At 38.6% G+C, this 20,714-nt stretch overlaps 1 protein-coding gene across 7 annotated transcripts in view; it reads right to left on the reverse strand.

The window, feature by feature from the left end:
* The window catches only part of THSD4 (thrombospondin type 1 domain containing 4), a 331,149-nt gene that overhangs the window by 25,317 nt on the left and 285,118 nt on the right, over positions 1-20,714 (reverse strand). For all 7 annotated transcript variants that reach the window (XM_054213910.1, XM_054213911.1, XM_054213909.1 and 4 more), the window contains 5 exons: positions 9,707-9,882; positions 5,758-5,854; positions 4,590-4,832; positions 2,157-2,286; positions 219-423 (listed from right to left, as the gene is read on the reverse strand). In XM_054213910.1, the coding sequence (XP_054069885.1) occupies positions 219-423; positions 2,157-2,286; positions 4,590-4,832; positions 5,758-5,854; positions 9,707-9,882 (851 nt within the window). The remainder of the gene's footprint in view (positions 1-218; positions 424-2,156; positions 2,287-4,589; positions 4,833-5,757; positions 5,855-9,706; positions 9,883-20,714) is intronic.

Genomic DNA, 20,714 nt, shown 5'->3' on the forward strand with positions numbered 1-20,714 from the left:
CTCTTTTTCAGCTTCTTTCTGGTTATGAACAGTAAACTGCAATGGTCATAATTGAGCAGGGTTTTCTTGAAGTAAAATTCACACATTTCCAAGGCTTTTTACATTCCACCTTTCCTGTTTTAAACAAAAACAAATTTCATGTTTCATTAGTGACACGTGGAAGAAAATTCTTATTCTTTTCTGAGGTTTTATGCCCCACATTAACGAACCATACTTACTGAAGTCCACTCTGTCCTAATCTGCCATTCACTGCAGATCTTCAGCTGGCACGTGCTGGTTGTCTCTGGTTTCTCCAGGTGATGACAGCGGTACTGCTGAACCGTCAAGGTACGGTTGGCATACATTTGCCGGCATAAGATCTGTCGATGCTGCATACCAAGGCCGCATGTTTTGCTGCACTCGGACCACTCCCCTATATCCCAGCTAAAGGAAAAAAAAAAAAAAGAAAGAAAAAGGATGTATTTTTTCAGTAAAGATTTCTCTAATACTGATCTTAACAGAACTCAAATGACATGATTCTGATGCCGGTACAGAGTCTTATAAAATAACACTGAAGCCTCTGCATGCATAACTTAATCCTTTATGAAGCAACATTATATATTTGTAACCAATCTACCCATAGTGGTTGATAAAAATAAGCACGCATACAGATTGCACAATTCATGGTTTCAAGACTTATTGCAAACATTAATTAAGCCACTAATAGCTGTTTGTTTTTTAAAGGATCTGTCTATAGTATATATTATTGCTCTATGACACTTCCCAAAAATTTAAGATGTGTTGCATGAAATTTTTCTGCAGCAAAGGCTCTAAAAAAGGACAATACCAGAAGAATCACATAATGCATCCAGGCATTCATTCAACAGTAAAACTGAAATAGCAAATTATAAGCAATGAAAAAATACATTTAATTCTAGAGATGAAAAAAATCCCTTGAAATATTCTTCTCATTCCAAGATTTCACTGTATTTATTTAATCACTTTTGTATAAACATGTCATTTTCCCCTTTCAGTTTTCATTTCAAGCGTGAACACATACACAAATAAGGGAAGTATCCGAACTGTTCACACATTTTATTTCAGAGCTCTTGTGGAGAGCAAGCAAAATCTTTGTATTTTTTACAATAAACATTTACATATCTTTGTTTATATTCTTGATATTTTCCTGGGTAAACAAATGAAGCTGAATAATTATGAGTTGTTAGAAAGAAAAAGGTGGGAAAAATGCTTGGTGAGAGAAGACATCTCCAAATAAGTGGCTTCAGAAGTTCTGAGTATTTAGTATGTGCTAGGAAATTGCTTGTCAGGCATCTCTCCCACTGTAACAGCACTTACACCATTAGGGACTTCCATGGGATAAGGAGTGGCCTCTTGCTGCTCAGAAGAGAGCTGAAGAATGTAACCACAAGAGAGATGGAAAATACAGCTGCTGACCTGAAATAAAGTTGCTACTGGGTTTAACCCTTTTCTTCGTATACACCCTGGATGAACTGACCTTTTTTTTTATTTTGGACTATTTAAAAGAAGTTGCGTAGCCAATTGTAAGTCACAGTCTCCTGCTGGCAAGTGTCTTTTCAGAAGGAAATGACACCTGAGCTGGCTGTATTAGTATGCTGGCAACAAGGGCTACCACTTCAGAATCCAGTCTTTGAGTTGCACCACTGAATTCCAGGAAAGAGAAGTGATGTTTATGAGGGGGCTGTTGTGAGCGGTATCAGCCGAATTTCATCTTTAAATATGACACCATGGAGTGAACAGGTGGATACCACAGCACACTGATCCAATGTGGAGCAATATAACCTACAGAGCCTATTCTTTAGACAGGTTGGTGTGGTTTGGGCCTGTCACTTGAAAAAATGTACTCATAGAGAGACCACGTGTAGTGCGCGTGCCTGAAGAATCACACCAATTTTGAGAAATTACTACACTCATTTGTTGCCAACTTTCCTTCTGTCTTCTCTGAATGCTGTTGCTCCCTTTGAAGGGGAAGGGTGGCCACCAACAACTAAGGAAAAAGTATCTACTACACTTTATGACACAAGTAAGTGCACAGTACTTAGAAGTTCAAACTAGTTTCCCACTTAGAACAGCCTCTTTCACATGCAAAACCTCAATAACATTGCTTATTTCACTTGACTTAAACTGTAATATCTTACAAAGCTGGACATGGGAAGAGGTTGCAGGCCTCCTCTTCTGGAATGGGTTTGGTGCTGCTGTCACAGTAACTCTCAGATACCTCCTCGTGAGTGATTCTGTTGACGCAGTGGAAAACTGGGTACTGTGACCCTGAAATGAAGAAGAAAATAAGGTGATGCATTGCAAAAGACTCTGCAGTATAAGCCACAACAGTGCAGTTGCAGGATGCAGTAGCAGTTTCCACACTGTCCAAATTCTAGCAGATCTATTTGCTCGGTCATCTTAAATGGAAATCTGGGACAAGGGTTGGTGGCAGTTCTCATGGGAAGCATTTTTACTCTTAAAAAATGATAATAGTCTTTTTTTTCCAAGCCAAAGTTTTACTTAAAAGCACTTTGAAATCTCACAGCTTTTCACCAAAACTGTTAATTTATCCTCACTTTTTCCTTAGGTAACATAATAATTGTTCTTTCTTCTTCCAGCTTAAAGTTTCCTAATGTTATTTAGCTTTGACAGGTTCATTTTGAAAAAAAATAATAAATAAAGACCATGTACCATCTGCATTTCTACATGAAGAAATAAAGTGGCAGAAAAAAAGGAAAACATGGAAAAAATAAAAAAGAAGGAAGTGTCCCGTAACAAATCATACAAAATGAAAACAAAGCCTTAAATAGTACAAGATTGCTTTCTGATTTTTTGACTCCATTTTTTATCAGGCTATATAACCTACTTTGACTTGAAATGCCTTTGAGGCGTCAGAGATTCAGACAGGCTTCTCACACCAAGATCACAAGGAATATTCATACAGTCTCAACAGCGTCAGGATCCTGCTCTCAAGATCTGGCTTCTTTTGAATTAAACTTGATCAGAACATGCACAAATCTCCAAATAACAGAAAAAGAGATACTGATTTTTAAGAGCTCTCTTGCTAAATCTCATGGGGTGAATTTAAGCTGCATAGAAGGCTGAAAGATATCCTTTGAATTCTGTTTTCCTCCAATTTTGCTATCATCGTTTTTACTCAGATTTTATTAATACCACTGCCACTACCAGATCTCTGAAGAAATGGCAAGAACTATGTTTAAATGTCTGTGAGGTCCATAGGAAATACAACCAAGACTTCTATGATGTAAAGGAAGAATACATTTACCCTGATGTGTTCCTGCAACTGCATCATAAATTACCTGCTCTGGATACTGAAATTCACCACATGTATGATAGGCCAGACTCTCAGCAGGTGATACTCACTGATTGCTGCTAAGCAATAATCAGGTACAATTAAGCATTCTGCCCATATGTCTTGTATTAAAGACACATAGTGTATTTAAATGCCAACCAAAACAATTCTGGTTTACATTCCCTCCTTTTCTCCACAAAAAGGCTGAATTCCAAAAGTCTTCTGACTTTTATAGGCTGTATTTTAGCTCTAACTTTTGCACTTTCTCCAAGGAAAAAAAGTTTTCTCAATATAGTGGGAAGCAATTTTGATTGGTATCAATATTGCTGGATTTTTTTTAGCTCTATCTGTAGCTATAACACTGACACTTATCTGGCCTTGGACCAAATTCACAGTGTCCTCTCAAACTAATTAGGAAGAAAATGTTCTCAACGTATATGAACTGGTGCCAGTCAGCTGAGTTGCCTCATTGGTATGCCTTTATTTCGAAGCTCTGTGATTTTGTAGGTATGATGATGGGTGGCTAAGTATAGGACAAAAGATTTCACTTTTACTATCACAAAAACTTATTCTTTCAAATAATTGCTTGTGCTATGCGTCATTGAATCTATGGTCACTGCAAATGTCTTACAGCAAAGATTAATTTGTCAAGCTCCAAGTAGTGTATCCATCACATCCCAAAAGCTCACTAATTACCAGTCCCTTTCCATCCCTCTTCCTTCCCAGCTCTCCCCTATGAAAACTTCGGTTTTCTGAAGTCACATTATTGCTGTTCCAGCAACATCCAATGAGGCAAAGATATGGCTGATGGAGTCCCTGTGAAACCTTCCCATAAACATCAGAAAACTGTTGACAGAGACACAAGAAGCACTGAGGGTGTATCTGACAGAGCAGGAGAGGCCAAATGGAAGGATAAAGAATGCCAAAGAATGCTGAGGAAAGCAGCTGTGTATCAAGGGTGCAAGAGAAAGCAGCTTGCCATAAAATCCTGAAATATTTCCTTTCAGAGGCAAATGCCACATATATTCCCTTTTAATTTACACACTTCCATATTTTTAATTTTATTGTTTCTACTGATTTAAATATAAGCACACATAATAGTACTGATGTGTCTTTTGCTTGTAAGATAACAGAAAACACCAGGTCCAGCAATGCTTTGGGCATACAAGAGCTGCTGAATAGTCACGATGCTGCTTCCATCCAGGCTTCTCCTCTCCCACGCCGGAACCCTCCCACGTGTCATCTATTTTCTGTGCATGGTGTATGAAGCACTTACCTTTCCCACATGTAGTTGTGCACTCGGTTTTTCCAATCTGTTTCCAGTTGTATTCTCGGTTTTGTCTTGGTGGTTGCACAGCAGGCACCTGGTTTTCTGGCTGATGAGAAGGAAATCTTCCTGGCTGAATAACTGGAAAAGTTCCAGCTGACTGTCCAGTGAGAGTGTCTGTCTCCCTGTGCAAATCCTCATCCTCGTGATTTGTACTTTCTGGCATTCCTAGCTGACCATTCAAGGGCTCCCCTGACAATGGACAATAACAAAAAAGTAAAATAATGAGCCTCACTTGCAAATATCAGTCATTGTTTTCATCCACTAATAATCACAACTGGAGGATCATTAAACTTGAAAGCAGCTTTAATCTGCTATGCAGAGACCTCCTAATAGGGTCCTGCAAAGATTGTGTTGTTTTAAACTAAGATAACCAAGTCTCAGCCAGCAAATACATTAAAACCTGAATAATCTCCAAAAACACTGTAGACTTAATGCACCCAGTATCAAAATTTCCCAAAGCCTTTTTTTGGTGTACCATGCTCTGCGTTCTGTGCCTCCCCATGTCACAGCACAGCTGTTCCTCGTTACGAACAGACTGCAAACACACTTGGAAACTTGTCAAGGCAAGCCACAAACATTAAAAGTAAGACCAAACTCGCCTGCAAATTTTCTACTGTCCTTCAGAACTTTATACCAGTACACACGGCATATATCCACAGCTCAGGCAGGAGCACGAGCGGTCCGGATTCTACCTTGGGAAGGCAACAGGTTTGTGTTTGGTCCTCTCCAGTTGGGAGAGGAAAGAGAAATGGCGAAGGGTTGTTTTAAATTATCTTAAACTCCGAAGAGAAAAATCATGTTCTATTTCATTTCTGAGACATGGTTACAACACTCCAGCTCATTTAAAGCCATGCTTAACATTTTTATAACAAAATTGTTACTGAATGCAGAAATATGCGACCAGATTCCCCGCTACAGCATAAATAATCCCTGCCAGTATTAATTCACTGAAGTTACCAAATCTATGCAGACTTCTCTTTCAACACATAGGGTGAAATTCGGGGCCTCTCCCACATCAATGGCAGCATTTACACTGAATTTAATGGTATGAATTTCTCTATTAGTTTCTTGGGTAACAAAATGTGTTTAATAATAGGAAATAGTGGCATTTTACCTGGCCTCCTGTGAGCAAGCAACTGAGGGCTAATGACATTGTCTCCTGGAATGATATACTCATAATGTATACCTGGGTTAGGCTGCTGATGTATCATCTAAAAAGAAAAACAGCCATATATTCACTTCTTTCACTTGTTATATGACTAATGCTTAAATATTTACTTGAACTGATCAACTACATAACATTATTTATCATTGGTCAGGATAGAAACAAGGGTTAATGACTGTCTCCAAAAAAAGATACTTGTTTCTGGAAAAAATAAGAAAATACAGGTTACTATGTTTGCGAACTGAGCTAGGTTGTGATGGCAGAGAAACTACTGCTTCTCTAAATCTTCTTTGGGAAACATAAACCTGCCACGCTGGGGGCCCAATGCAGGCAGCAGGGGCTCAGCCAGGCCCCAGCGGCACGAGAGATGTCCTAAGGTCACCCTCAGGCAGAAAGAGCGTGACAGACGCCTGAGGAAACACAAACAAGGAAAAAAGAAAGTAGAGAAAAATAAATACCACAGATCCCAATCTACATGTCTAGCCAATGGCCTTTTTTAAGGTTTATCAGTTGTACTTGAAGGGAGCACGTGGAGACAGCACACATGTGGTATTCCATGTGTACCATCTCACAAATCAAACTGTTCCTTGCATCACCGTGACGCTACCTCTGCACCATAGAATCATAGAATGGCTTGGGTTGGAAGGGACCTTAAAGATCACCTAGTTCCAACCCCCCTGCCCTGGGCAGGGACACCTCCCACTGGACCGGGTTGCTCAAAGGCCCATCCAGCCTTGCCTTGAGCCACTCAACAGAGACTCAACAATCAACTAGCTAAAATTACTAACACTAGGCTGCTCTCACCATAAACATCGCTCAATAAAGATCAAGTGAACAGATTACAAAGGCCCATAGACTCATCACAGCAGCTGAAGAGTGCCTGTGCAACCCTCCCACATCCTTCCACGCTGATTTTCAAGTGGGTAAAGGTGCAATGTAAGTAAGTGCAGCCAGACTCCCACTGCTTTACAGCTAGCCACGACAACTCTATCGAAGTGTTCTTTATGAAACACAGGCGTGAACCACAAGCTTTTCTCCTTCAAATGTGAAAATGAAGGCAAGTGGTTTCAGACTGCTGCTGCACAAGCCCATGTGAGCTGACATGAGCATGCCTCGGAAAGTCAGCCTCACTTCTTGTCTGCTTGTTTAAGCAGTTAGGCATAATAAGACCTGAGCAAGACAGGACTTTATAAAAGCTTTTTAAAAGTGTGAGCAGCACACTCCGTACCCAAAGGGCTTGTGTTACGTTGCTGCTGCTGAGAGTCGGAGCATACTCACGCTAGAAAGGCAGGGATGCCATCGGATGCTAATTTCACTAGTTTAGCTCTGATTACTCCAGTACTGCTTCTACTGACACTGTGGCTTTAAGAGTCCTGAACTCTTTGTGGGGATTGGTCTGCTAGAAGCCTCAGATTACACTTTAACTTAAAGTACCGTTTCTTTAAAAAAACAAACCAAAATCACCACCAGAGCTTGCACTAGGTCTTTGGTTCTGACAAACCATGGCCCAAAAAGAAAAAAGCCATGCTATGCCAATGGCTTTATGACCCAGCAGAGCACACTTATGCGTCAAGGTTTCACTAAATTCATCACACCAATTAAAACAAACTAGGGATTCAGACCTTTGTTTTTCCTTGTGTCAAAATCACTTTTTCCTTGCCAAATATAATAGCTGTTCCTCTAAACTCTGTCCCTCAGAGATCATTTGCTTTTCTGAACCATCTAATAATGCATTGCCTGTAACATTTTTTGTAAGGGTTTGTCCTTCCCACGTCACTTTGTCATCCAAAAAATACACCCTCTTTGTCTTTGGTCCTGAAAGACCTGAGCACCGTGAAGGTGACTTCAGCAGAAGAGTACCCCTCCCCACCTTCCAGAATCAGGATCTTCTTAAGATGGTTCCAGGAACAACTTTCCAATGGTTCCCATCGTTTTTCCATCACATTTCTCAAAACAATTGACAAGGACATGTTATAAAGAGCTTAACTGATGAAGTCCCTATGAATATATTGTCACAGATTTCCTGCAGGAAAATACCTGGAAGGATACAATAGTTTTGCTTTGAGTTATTGGACCTAAGTCTTTGTAGCAATGTATACTTCACACGTGGACAAAACTTGCATCTCTTTTTACCTTGCTAATTATAACCTGATGTAACTTAGACAGCTTTTTCCTCTACATTTTTAGTGTGGAAGAAAGACAGCACGATCTCAGGAAAAAGGAACAGAAAGCCATTTGGAGTTCCCCATCTGCAAATCTCTTCATTTTTCTACTCAGAGCATAAAGATCCTGAGTTTGGATGAAAAGAGGATTACATGATTCAGAAACTGCAAGACAAAGTCTGAAAAAAGACATCTGTATCTGTGCAGCTACAAACCTTTAAGAGAGGCTGTGTCATATTGATGATTGATTTTCTTTCATCTAGCACTATTCATTTTTATCTTCCCACACTGTATTGAAAAAGACACTAAACGATCAGCTTATAATGAACTGTAGTATTCCGCATATCTACAAGGAGCATCTCAGATAAGAGTCCAGTCAAATTAGATACGGCAACCCATAGCAGCAGCCACAGAGCAAAACTGATAAAGCTACGCCCATCAGATCAGCTTTCTTATATTCATTGCAAAAACAACAACAAAAAAAGAGACTAAAACATTAAAATATGATAAATTTAAGCTTAATGTTTTTTATGGTATTACTTTAGAAATATCTGTTTAATCCATTTCCCGATCCTTTTCTCCCCAGGTCATTAAGTATTAGGCATCAATAAGCTGACAATAAAAACTTAAGACCAAACCTTAGCTCACAGCATCCTGTAACTACACAACGACACGTATATTTTAAAAACATGGAATCTGCCTTGCAGAATCTAGGAGACCAAGCGTTTAATATTCCAAGTTTTTGCCAGTCTAAAATTGCAATCGATCAGAAATTACCCCAAAAGAAGTAATGTTTGTGTAATTATTACATAGCTTTGTTAAGACACCATATAGCAGATGGGGAATAACTTTGCCAACATATAACTTTTCCCAGCTGAGTAATCAGGGTAGTTACTATTAATTTTTCTATGGAACAACCCAGCACACTCACTTTTCCACCCCATATTGCACTTAAAGGCAAAAAAGCTGCAGCTGGATGACCCAACCATACCACCAGTTAATCTAGTTTTTTCAATGAATGGATTTTACCATGTGAAAGTGCATAATCTCGGAACACACACCATTTATCTTTGAATAAATTGTAATCAATTCCAGTTATATTTTTTATTTCAATATGATGCAGTAAAAACCCATCCCATCTGAAGTAAACAGCTTTTTCAATGTGATTTCCCCTCTTAGCTACTATTCGTCTTCTCTGTTCCTTTCCAAAATGGCTATTATGTATGGTCTCCTAGCACAGCTTCATATTAAAACTGCCCTGCTTCAAATCCCACGTTCTATAGTTTTTTGGACTTATGTTTCTTTTAAAGAAAAGCAAGGTGGTATTACTCTGTGAGAGGCCTTCTCTGATTTAGCTATTTGCTTCAGTTCACTGTAAAATTAAGCTATGCAAAATTTACTTGAGTAGGAAACTATCCGGAGAAAATCCAGTTCACAAAAAACCCCTGGAAATTTGTATGGTTTATCTCTATTCTACTGAACAAGTAAGACTGGTTTTATTGGATCAGTAAAGTCTGAGAGAAAAAGGCTTCATTGTTAGTTAGATTTCCTATGATCTGGAGCAAGAGGGGAGCAACAGCAATCAATATGAAAATAGCAAAAATAATGTTTCAAACTTAAAGGAACAAAACATTAACAAAGTATTGGTACTAAATGAAATTTTAGCGTTGCATGTTAGCAATGAGCTGAACAATTTTTTTCCATCAGGTAGGTTAATCTAAATACAAGTAACTTACATAGACATCAAGGACTTCATTTGTTGGACCATCAGCTAAAAATGACTCTCCTGCAGTGCTGGAGATTTCATTTGGGCGTTTATAAGTGAACATTGTCCCACCACCTTCATATCTCCCAGGTCGATCAATTGCCCAGTTTCCATTGATGATGGACCGTCCTGATCGACTCCGCAACGCTGTAGAGGTTGGGAACAAAAAACAAGGACTTTGATCAAAAGAAATCACCTTTACCTACTGGTGTCCAATCAAATCCTCCAAAGTGCATTATACTGCTGGGTGTTCTCTGATGCCAGGGGACAGAGCTCCGTGGCAGCTGAAAAGAACAGAGTTACATTAGTAGTTGTGCAAAAAACCCACCAAGCTTAGAAAACTTGTCCGAACACTTGGTGCGTTTATGCTGCAAGAAAAGAAAGAAGAATCAAAGATATCTTGGACACCTTTTTCTACAGTTCCTCCTAGGTTGTCATGGGACTCTCAGCCAGCCAGCAGCATACGCTGAACACACATGGATGCCGAGGAAGTGGTTTTCCTCCACTTCCTTCCCATTCAATTGACTATTTTGTGATTTAGACAGAAAAAAAACCACAGAGGCAGATACAGAAAATCAGTAGATTATGCAATGCAGAAGCACCAAACAATTTAGGGACACATGAATACCCTGGACTGCCAAATATTCCAGTTATTCTTCATGAAGCCATTTGGCTACTTCCTCCATTTCCTTTTCAGAACATAATTTTTTTGCCAGAACATCTGCAGAACCCTGTTCTGCAGCACTATTTGGAATGATGATCTCTCTAAAAATGCCAGTAGGATCTCTTGCGTAAGGAAAAGTGACTTTGCAAATCAGATACCAGCCAGGGAAGGATAAAATATGGATTCAATATGCAGTTGTGCAGTGCATCCCCTTTGTCATCATGGGAAAGTCACTGATTTCTACTTGCCCCTGTTCCTTCTTGTTCCTATGTCCTTTATCTCTCTATGCAACTACAATTTTAAGTCCTTAAGGTCAGAAACTCTTACCACATACATATGCATAATTTTATGCAATATTACAGTTACAGATTTTAAAATATAGTATTATCTCGAGGCTGAAACCGAATCAGACATTGTTTAAGTACAAAGGAAAGACCTGAACTTTTCTCTAAATGCCCTACTCAAAGTTTTTCAATTTCAATACAAAATAATTTGCTTTTAAATACAGACTTTAAAACAGACAACAAAATCTACTAATATCCTTGGCTGTATATTGCTTGGTAATTTACCTTTTAATGCAAATTCGAGGTACGAGCTTTGAACATATACAACTGTTATTCCATGTTAAACCCCGTTACTCCAGAGTCTGTTTCTTCTTTGTCCCGTCACAACTGCGTTGCTCAGTTAAAATGCTCTCAGCATTATATACAACTATTTATGCTGCTGGGAAAAACTTACAAAGCCTACATGCACGGCCTAAATGATGGGAAATTAAATTTATGCCATTAATTCCGAAGTAATACACATTAGAGAAGAAACTTAAATTGTTTTTACATACTCCAGACATCTGAATTAACTGAATTAATCAACAGAAGCAGTCTTTCTGCTTTTGCTGCAGGCCTCTCGGTGAAGAACATCAGTGCGACTGCGTAGTGAGAAACGGTCATAAATGTCAATGTAAAGGTGCATTATGTTAAGATAAAAAAAGACAGCAATAGCGAACCACACTGCAAATATCATTGTTCTTTTACATAAATTAGCGATTTTACATGCAATACTATTGCCACATTTCAGAAACCGTGTCAATCACTTTATTACTCTTCGAGTACCCCCCTGTTGAAAGAAAACCTTCTGTATTGAGAAGATTCCATAGTTACAGATAAAGATGCAGACAAATATAGACATATGGATTAAAAATCAATTATTCCAATTCAAAACAAAAAAATAAGGGAAAGAAATGGAAAAAAAGGTTTGTAAATTAAAAAAGAATACTTTTCACGCGATGTGTGTCCATAGGCCTATCAGCTCCAATTCAACAAGAAGCTGTTGAGAGGAACACTCTAATAAGAGTCAAGAAGGGATTGGACTGGTATGTGTATATATATAGATATTTAATTAATAAAGGTAATTAGCTGCGAAGGAACATCCTGATATTTAAGTTTGAACTTCATAACATCCTATGTATATTAGGCTAAGACCTATAACTTGAGCAGATTATTTTATCTTTGACAACTGCATATTCTTACAACTTTACTGTTGCAGTCACTACAAAATATAGGGAACTGGACAGTACCTTGATCCACAGAGGAAGTTCTGTGTCCCTGCTATAAGAGTGAGCTGATATCCAAGCTTAAAGACAATCTAGCACAGAAGAACTCAGAACAGAACACACTGGGTGAAGGGACAGTGATGCTGCAGTGTCCTTGCCTTGTTAAGTCCCAACATTCGAATTCTTTTTCCCCGATGGGAGTGGTTGCTGCTGACTAATCAACTATTTTTAATTTATTTAATATCGATGAAATTGTTTATAGAAATGATTTCATTGTGTTTTTTGATAAATTTTGTAAATAGTGCTTAGATACCACTATGTATTTATGTCTCTTGTTAAGTCCTTACCATTTTTATTCTTCAATGAAAAAGCAATGGTTCATTAGACAAAGTGAGTGACTTTATCAGTCTTCAACCATCAACCAACTAGAACTTTCAAGTCAGCTTGATTTGTTTGACTTTTAATACATGCAGGAACAGAGGTATGCAATACTAACGTATTATCTAACCACTAATGGTAGATTTGAATTGCAGTTGTATAGGCTTTATTAATCATCCCTTCGCTAAGCTGATACACATTCACTCTTCCGGAGAGGCTAAGGACTCAGCAATCTACTTTTTCAAGGTGAGGTAACAAATGACATAAGAACATGTGTGCAATATGTAAATTTAAAATATAAATTTGTTTAGTCTTTATTATCATAGAATCATAGGATGCCAGGTTGGAAGAGACCTCAAGGATCATCTGGTCTGACCTTTCTTGGCAAAAGCATGCTCTAGACAAGATAGCCCAGCACTCTGTCCAGCTGAATCGTAAAAGTGTCCAATGATGGGGAATCCACCACTTCCCTGCGGAGATTATTCCAATGGCTGATTGTTCTCAGTGTGAAAAATTTCTCTCTGGTGTATAATCAGAATGTCGCCAGGAGTAACTTGTACCCATTACCCCTCATCTTTTCCATGTGACTCCTTGTGAAAAGGAAGTCTCCATCTTCTTTGTGGCCACCCTTCAAATGGTGGAACACGGTGGTGAGGTCTCCCCTAAGCCTTCTTTGCTCAAGGCTGAACAAACCCAGTTCCCTCAGCCTTTCCTCATATGGCAGGCCTCCTAGTCCTTTGATCATCTTGGTGGCCCTTAGTATCCAAGTTTGTGTAAGAAAAATTTGTAATAGCATCAAGTCTGTTTTTCATTAAAACAAAAATAAGGTAGTAACTGAAGAGAATGGGTATAAAAGTAGACAATTTAATTTAAAAGACTTTATAATATTGCATTCCTTTTCTCTACACACTAAAAAGAAATTATTTTTTCCATTGTTCTGGACAAAATGTGAGATGTAGGAAGGTTAAGGATGAAAGCAGTTGGCTATCACCAGTTCTGACCCTATAAGGAAGAAGCCCATATTGTTGAGAGTCTTTACTTTCAAGGAAATACATAGGACTGTCCTTGGACCACTTGTCCCTGTAAAGAACTGCGATGGGTGAAGTTTCAGACTTTTACTTCTCCCTGTGCAAAATGCTTGTTGGGTTTGAGTGGCTAGACAGAGCTGCACCCACATAAACTCCGAAGGCATGAGTCACGGCGGAGAACTTCCCACCTTTTTGGACTTCTGAAGGAAAGCAAAGTCAGTCTGTGTCATTCCCAAAAGAGCGCTAAAATAGCTGGCATAATCACGGAATCACGGAATCACGGAATCTTCAGAGTTGGAAGGGACCTCTAGAGATCATCTAGTCCAACTCCCCTGCTAGAGCAGGGTTGCCTAAAGCACATCCCTCAGGGCTGCATCCAGGCGGGTCTTGAAAATATCCAGAGAAGGGGACTCCACCACCTGCCTGGGCAGCCTGTTCCAGTGCTCTGTCACCCTCACTGTAAAGAAGTTTTTCCGTGTATTTGAACGGAACTTCCTATGTTCTAGCTTGTGCCCATTGCCCCTTGTCCTGTCGTTGGGAACCATTGAAAAGAGCCTGGCTCCGTCCTCCTTAAACCCACCCTTTAGATACTTGTAACCAAGATAATCAAGAACCTTTGGTGATTTGGCTCGCAACTGAAGTAAAACATTTAAATGACATTAATGGCTCTGCATCAGACTGTAAAAATGTATTCACACATTTTGAAATTTTATTTTACTTAATGTTACATGTTTATTTTCCCAAGAGCTATCATACACCCACTTGTCTCCAGGTCTTATTTTCTGACACATTAACAAAACAGTCTCTATACCGTGAACATTAGTTGAAAAATATGTCATGCAACAACAGCCGTTAAAACAGCATCATAACCCATATAGTGCTGGGAGGAAAAATTACGGCTCACATAGCATTGCATACAGGTTAACAACGAAATCCATTCACACTATTTACGTGCTATTTATACTTGCTACATTTTAATTCAAGCAACTGTGGAGTAAACAGTTCAGCAAAATTTATTGGAGACTGGTTTTACATTGTTTTTCAATATGGAGCACTTCCTTAACTTCATGATCTGAGTATTTTTTCTTATATTGCTACTAAACAAATAAAATAAATGAATTATCAAGAGCTCCGAAAAAATAAAGAGAGCCGACTCAGATTAAATCGTTGTTAATAATGAAGCTGTAGAAAGATGTCTGTCTGAGAAACTGAGATTCCATTAAACTTTAATTTCAAATCCATCATATGACAGGTCGGAAAGAGGCCTCCCCATAAAAAAGGAAAATGTGTCTCTTTTATGTTTTGATCACCCTGCAGCTACCACCTCAACTCTGCCCCCTGAAGAATTTTTATGGTGTTAATATTTTTAGCCAAAGGATGAAAGATTATGTAAAGCTTTACCAGTAATTCCTCATGAGGAATTCCTCATACAGTCTGTTGCTGATTTCATCTACCTTTCATCCTGGATCAGCTTCTTAACTAAAACTGTTGTTTACAGTGGCCTTCAGTAATGTTTTGCACTAGAGATATGGAATACTTCAGGATACAAACTCTGATCAACACTTCTGCTCAGGCTGCAGTTCTATGGCAGAATCTCAATAGGCCATACGTTAAGACTTGTATTTCAAATGTCTGAAGAGTACCAATTAATTTTGTACAGTTCAGCTTACAGCTCTCCTTTTAAAGATGTTTTACGGTTCCTGTCTTCCTGTTTAACAATTCTAAACAGCCTCCCCTAGAACTTGGAAAAAAAATAGCGAAAGACCATTTAAATCAAAGGTAGTTGATGCAGTGGTGCAATGGAGCAAAGTTCTGTAAACAACGAACTCGTGTCCACTTTCAAGGTCAGTATTTCCAGTTAGAAGTTACGTTTGATGGTTTATAAGAGTAGCTTTTGTAATTCTAGTTTAAACTACATCACTGCAATCAGAAAATTACAAAATCCATTTCTCCACTACTTTAAAGATAATTCCATTACTATAGTTCCCTTTTATTGCATTTTTCACTTTTGCCAGCTTTCTCGATTGTAGCCCACAACATGCTCCACAGCTCCTGAATGTTAGCCACTACTTCATAGTCTCAAGTGAATTTTTTAAAAAAACAACAAAATCTACAAAAGCAGTTTGTAACACTTAGAACTAGAAAAACATACGAAGATTTGACCTTAGTGTAAGTCAAAGCTACGCTACAAGTAAAAAGACCCCAGTATTATTATTATTATTATTGTGAAAGACATCATCCAGCTTGTATGAAAACTTTCTATAAAACTTTTAAGTGTGTAACAGTAAATTAAGAATCTTACACAGGAAAAAATGCACTGCTCCTTACCATTTACTAACCCATTGGTTTTGGCATAAATCAGTCACTCCTCTTTCCCCTTTCTCTTTAGCTATAGGTAATTTAACAGCTACGGTAAGTTTTGGTGGTCCAGTTTTTAAAAGTTTCCCTCAACTTTTTCAAACAGGTGATCTCCTTATTAGAACTACAGCATGTCATTTACAGTACTTCCACCAAAAAAAACCAACCCACCTTTGAAAAATCAGAGTATGGATACAATTAACATAAAGCCATTTTCTCTCCTGCTCAAAACTCCTACCTTAGGTAAGTGCCTAGTGCTGCCCAAGCAGATGGAGAGGAACTTCGAAAAAATTGATACCATTGCATATCTCCTAAAGACAGTTTCCACAAATGTGCTCTCATTCTCATTACAGCAACTAATATGCAGATTATTAGACATAAGGTAACTGCCTGATACAACTCCTCAGTAGTCTCCCTGTTTCCACAATTATTATCTGATCTTTAATGACTCAGAGTCCCCCTGGGTTAAAACTGACCAGAAAGTCTTTCTAGCTCTTCTCAACTCTGAAAACAAAATAGCTGGAATTTGGCCATCTTAAGATGATTCCCCTGAAATATAATAAATATCAACTTGAACAATAAAATAACTCACTCTCTGTCACGAACTGCATGTGTGAAAATAACTGCCTTGATGAAAGGAAAATGTCACGATTCAGTCACAGTGAAGTAATGGTGAGTCAGTAAAAGAGTATCACGTGTACAGATCCACTGCAGAGGTTAGAGAAATAACTCTGTATGAAAAATCCTAATATACTTCCAGCTACCAAGTTAAGTTTGAACAAAATTAGTTTTCCAGATATTTTTAAGTACCTAAATTAGTAACAAGAATCATTAAATCTTCAGCGGAAAGGTTTCAAGACTTCCAGAACTTTTCATTTCATAGTAAGTTCACATTACACAAGAAAAACGTCTTCTCCTCGCATTTTCCTAAGCCTTGGTTCTGGGAAAAGCCCAAAACATTTGCCTTTGAAAATTAAAGTTCACATAAAGTCAATGTAAAAATACATTCAGCTTGAGTTACAGTTCACATCACATCTCAATGTATCTCATTATGATGATAACATAAGACAACAAAAAGAAAGCGAGCAATTAAATAGGAAGAAATGGCAACTGCCTCTATAAGATGTGTAATTTACAGTGTATCCACGTTAATGTGTCAGGTATTGCCAACATTACACATGTGGAATTGTTACATACCATCAGACAGCATCATTTAAAAATACTCCAAAATATGAAGAGAAAACCAGAGTTTTGAGCACGAGTGAATGACTGACATCTAGTAAATTGGTTTTGAACACCTACTGCGAAGGTGCTAGACAGTTTTCAAGGGAAACAATTCTGGGCAGCAGAGTATTTACAGGAAAAACGTACAGCGAAATTCTGGAACAAACCATTAGTTTAGATTTCATTATGTGGTTGGTTAAGGAAAGCAACTGTTTCATGGATCTTTGGAAGGACAGCTATCGGAGCAACTTCTACAACAATTACCAAGACTGCAAGGTAAAATAAAAACTTTCCTATTTATTTATCCGCGTATTCCTCAAATGTAGGTCATTTATGTACACGTTCAGTTTTAGTCTACCCAATGTTAAACACACATTGTATAAAGTATGTCCTGTCTGGCACTGCAAATTTATAAAATAGATGCCAAAAGCTTTGTATGATCCAGAAAGAATATATATGCACTATTCCCAGCACCTGTGCTTCAGAAAACTGGAAACCTCCCAATCCATATAAGCATTTTGCTATATTTTGTAAACTTATTGCTGAATTACTCCTATTTTTCTAACCACTTCATATCTGAAGAGCAATATTTTACATGTGGCCCTAGTGCCTCACAATCGGCAGTACATTTTCACCCAAAATCGCACAGGCAGAGGACCAATAGCAAAACAAAACCTCCCAAACCTGGCAACAGCACTAATATTCAGAGTAATACAGTATATTTATTTTCTGTCCTAAGGCCTTTTTGTCTGGGAGAACAGTGTCCTAAGTCCTACTTAATTGCTTCACAAACCACATAAAGTCTTTAGCCAGACAGAATCAAAGTTATTTCCCATATATTAAACTTATTAAGTGTCTCTCATTTGGATCTGACCCACAGAGAGAGAAGCAGAGAGCAGTTCCTCTCTTCTGGGAGGACGACTGCATGCGTGCAACTGCCCTCAGCGGGAAACGCAGGCAGGGCTTGTGCTGCCGAAGTTAACTGCAAATGTCTCGCTGGTAATTTAATCCAGGGAACCTTGACAAGCTGCAGATGCACTCAAGATGCAAGTCAAAGATTGATAAAACATGGTGAAAAACTATTCGATAAATTTCCTCAACAGAGGCAGCTAGCAAAAGCGAGGGTGAGCTGGATGGGGCGCTCAAGCCACACTTGTTTTGCAGCTGCCAATTAAACCAAAGCATCTGATAGGCAAAGTGTAGCAACTATCTTATTTTTACACCTCAGCACAACTTTTACTTGACACATCACATTTGGAGCATATTTTTGATATTTTACTTTAATAAGCATTATTTTTTAAAAAATTCTGTTGCTGTTTAAGTTGAATTCAAGTGTAAGAATGTTTTCGCTAAACCAGTTTTTCTTAGAAAGAACAATGCCTTTCCAGCATCTTTAAAGAAAGTGCCCAGAAACAGCTGCAGTAAATAATGTGGCTACTTCTGAATAGGCACTACGATGAAAGAAGTGAAAGAAACACACAACTTCTGCTACTTATTTTTCCTGTATGAAAATATTTTCTCTGGAGACAAATCTAAAATATTCACACACTGGATTATAAAAATCAGTGCAGAGTGGTGCAGCTTGTACCACTAACCCACGAAGGTACCCTTTGGTAGCATCTCCTGTGAACTGCGCAGTCTGTTTCCCAGTGAAACCCCGGCATCCCATGGCAGTGGGGAGTGGGACAGCACAGGAGACATGGACGTGGGGGCTGCTGAAGAAGTCCATCCCCTGTCCGGCATCATGCCAGCCACTAACTCTGACCAGCCCACGCTGACAGCCTGTTGGCCAGCTGCCGTACCGCACCTCCAATGCCTAACACCACTGGCTACTGCTGAACTCGTACGGACTGTAAAACTCTCCAGAAGTACCTGAAGACAACTTCAGATCCTTATTTTGTTACAAAAAAATGCTATTCAGCTTTACAAACTGTAGCTTGCCTTCATGTCAGCCTTGCAGTATGGAATACACAATACATTTTAAGTCAATAAAGAAAGAGCATACTGACCACAACCCAGAAATACTGTAAGTCATAGTATACAGCTACTAGGCAACTTAAAGTACCTCTGATGCATAAAGAGAAAAATAAACCAAATGCCTAAAGACTCAATAATCTACAGTTTTAAAATAATGAAATACAGATTAGTTCAAACGGATTCTCTGAAATAACTCCTTTCCAAAAGCATAGATATTTTCTGATTATTAACACACCTTAATTACAGCATATTTAGGAGAAATCTGGCACATTTCTGTGCTGAATTATGTATTATTTGCCTCTAACCTTTTGAATTCAAGCTCCTACTGAGGTCATGGCAAAGCTCCCACAGGACTCCGAAATTAATTCAAGAAATATTAGCAGGGCTAAGAATCTCGTAATCAGCAGAATCAAATGATCTTTAACAGTCTGATCCTACAAAACCCTTATTCTAGGGCCAACTCAGGATATTAGAAAACGGTCAGCATTTCACTGACGGGACCCTAAGTTCATATCATATTGTGTACACTCAATCTGAAGACAGCATCTCTGCAGGTGGGACACCTTCATCTCTTGCACTGTATTTGGGTTTTTCACTGGCAACCAAGTGAGGGTAAGGGCACAGATCTTCCATGACAAAAATGGGGCATCTTCTAACTGTGTATAGCTGAGACGAAGTCTTGCTGAGTTTTCAACCATTTTGGAAGTTCAAAGCCATTACCGGTCACTTCAACAGCATCAGAAGGGACTCAGACCAGCGAGCGGGACACTCCACTGGGAAGTACCAGATGACCCTCCATAATCCTCATGCAGAAGAATCCTTTCTAGTGCAAACTTTAGAATAAAAAAACCCTGTGGATGCCTCCACTATTCCACAGTCCAGGGAGGACCAGATACAAACATGATACAAAAGCATAATACAACTTTTCACGTGTTTTTTAGATCCTGACTGAAACGAAGAGTAAGCTGGATCCTGTGGTTTTTCCAATCCTTTTGCAAAGCCTAGGGAGCAGAACTTTTTGCACAAGTATCCAAATTTGAGATACTTGTCCATATTTGGGTCTGGGAAGCATCTGAAATCTTGGTTCTGTCTTTCTATACAGTTACCCCAAATAGTGTAACATAGACCCCTATCCTGACAAATCTTGACCATTTTTTCACCTAGTAGAAACTTAAAAATCTGCTTTTTAGAAACCCAACAAACATCTTGCTTGGGCACATGCTTATTTCCCAAAGATATTGTTGCATGTTATCCATGAACTAAGTAGTAGTCAAAACATTGCCAATTACGTATGACACATAGTGTTATTGCTAATAACAGCATTCAAGCAATTGCTTAAATATTTTCATAGTACGGAGTAGGTAAATATGGAGATAAAAATACCATATTTCCAATACTATTACAAGAGAATTATAATTCAAGTATACTATTATTTCCAAGGAAAGACTTAAGCAGTTTTCTTTCTTATGTAAAATATTAACAGTAGACTTCAAATCAACATTATGTTCTTCAGCATAATCCTGCTCAAGTTTTTCTGATAGTCTACTTGGGGAGCTATGGTATCACATCAAAGAAATTCTGCTTCATAGAAGTATAAATCTGAAAGAGCGAATCGCATTAAACTGATTTTGCCAAATTTGTCCTGAGGTTCTACTTTGGCAGGTTTTATCCTTCCTCAGTGACACAGTCAAAAAAAGCCAGTACAAGAGCTTCCTGCTCTTCTGTCTTAAGTCTAATTTTCTCTTGTTCCAGTTGTGAGGGAACAGCCAACTGCTGGATGCATTGCCTAATGATTACGAGA

This window comes from Rissa tridactyla, chromosome 9 (genome assembly GCF_028500815.1).
Source record: "Rissa tridactyla isolate bRisTri1 chromosome 9, bRisTri1.patW.cur.20221130, whole genome shotgun sequence".
Taxonomy (NCBI): domain Eukaryota; kingdom Metazoa; phylum Chordata; class Aves; order Charadriiformes; family Laridae; genus Rissa; species Rissa tridactyla.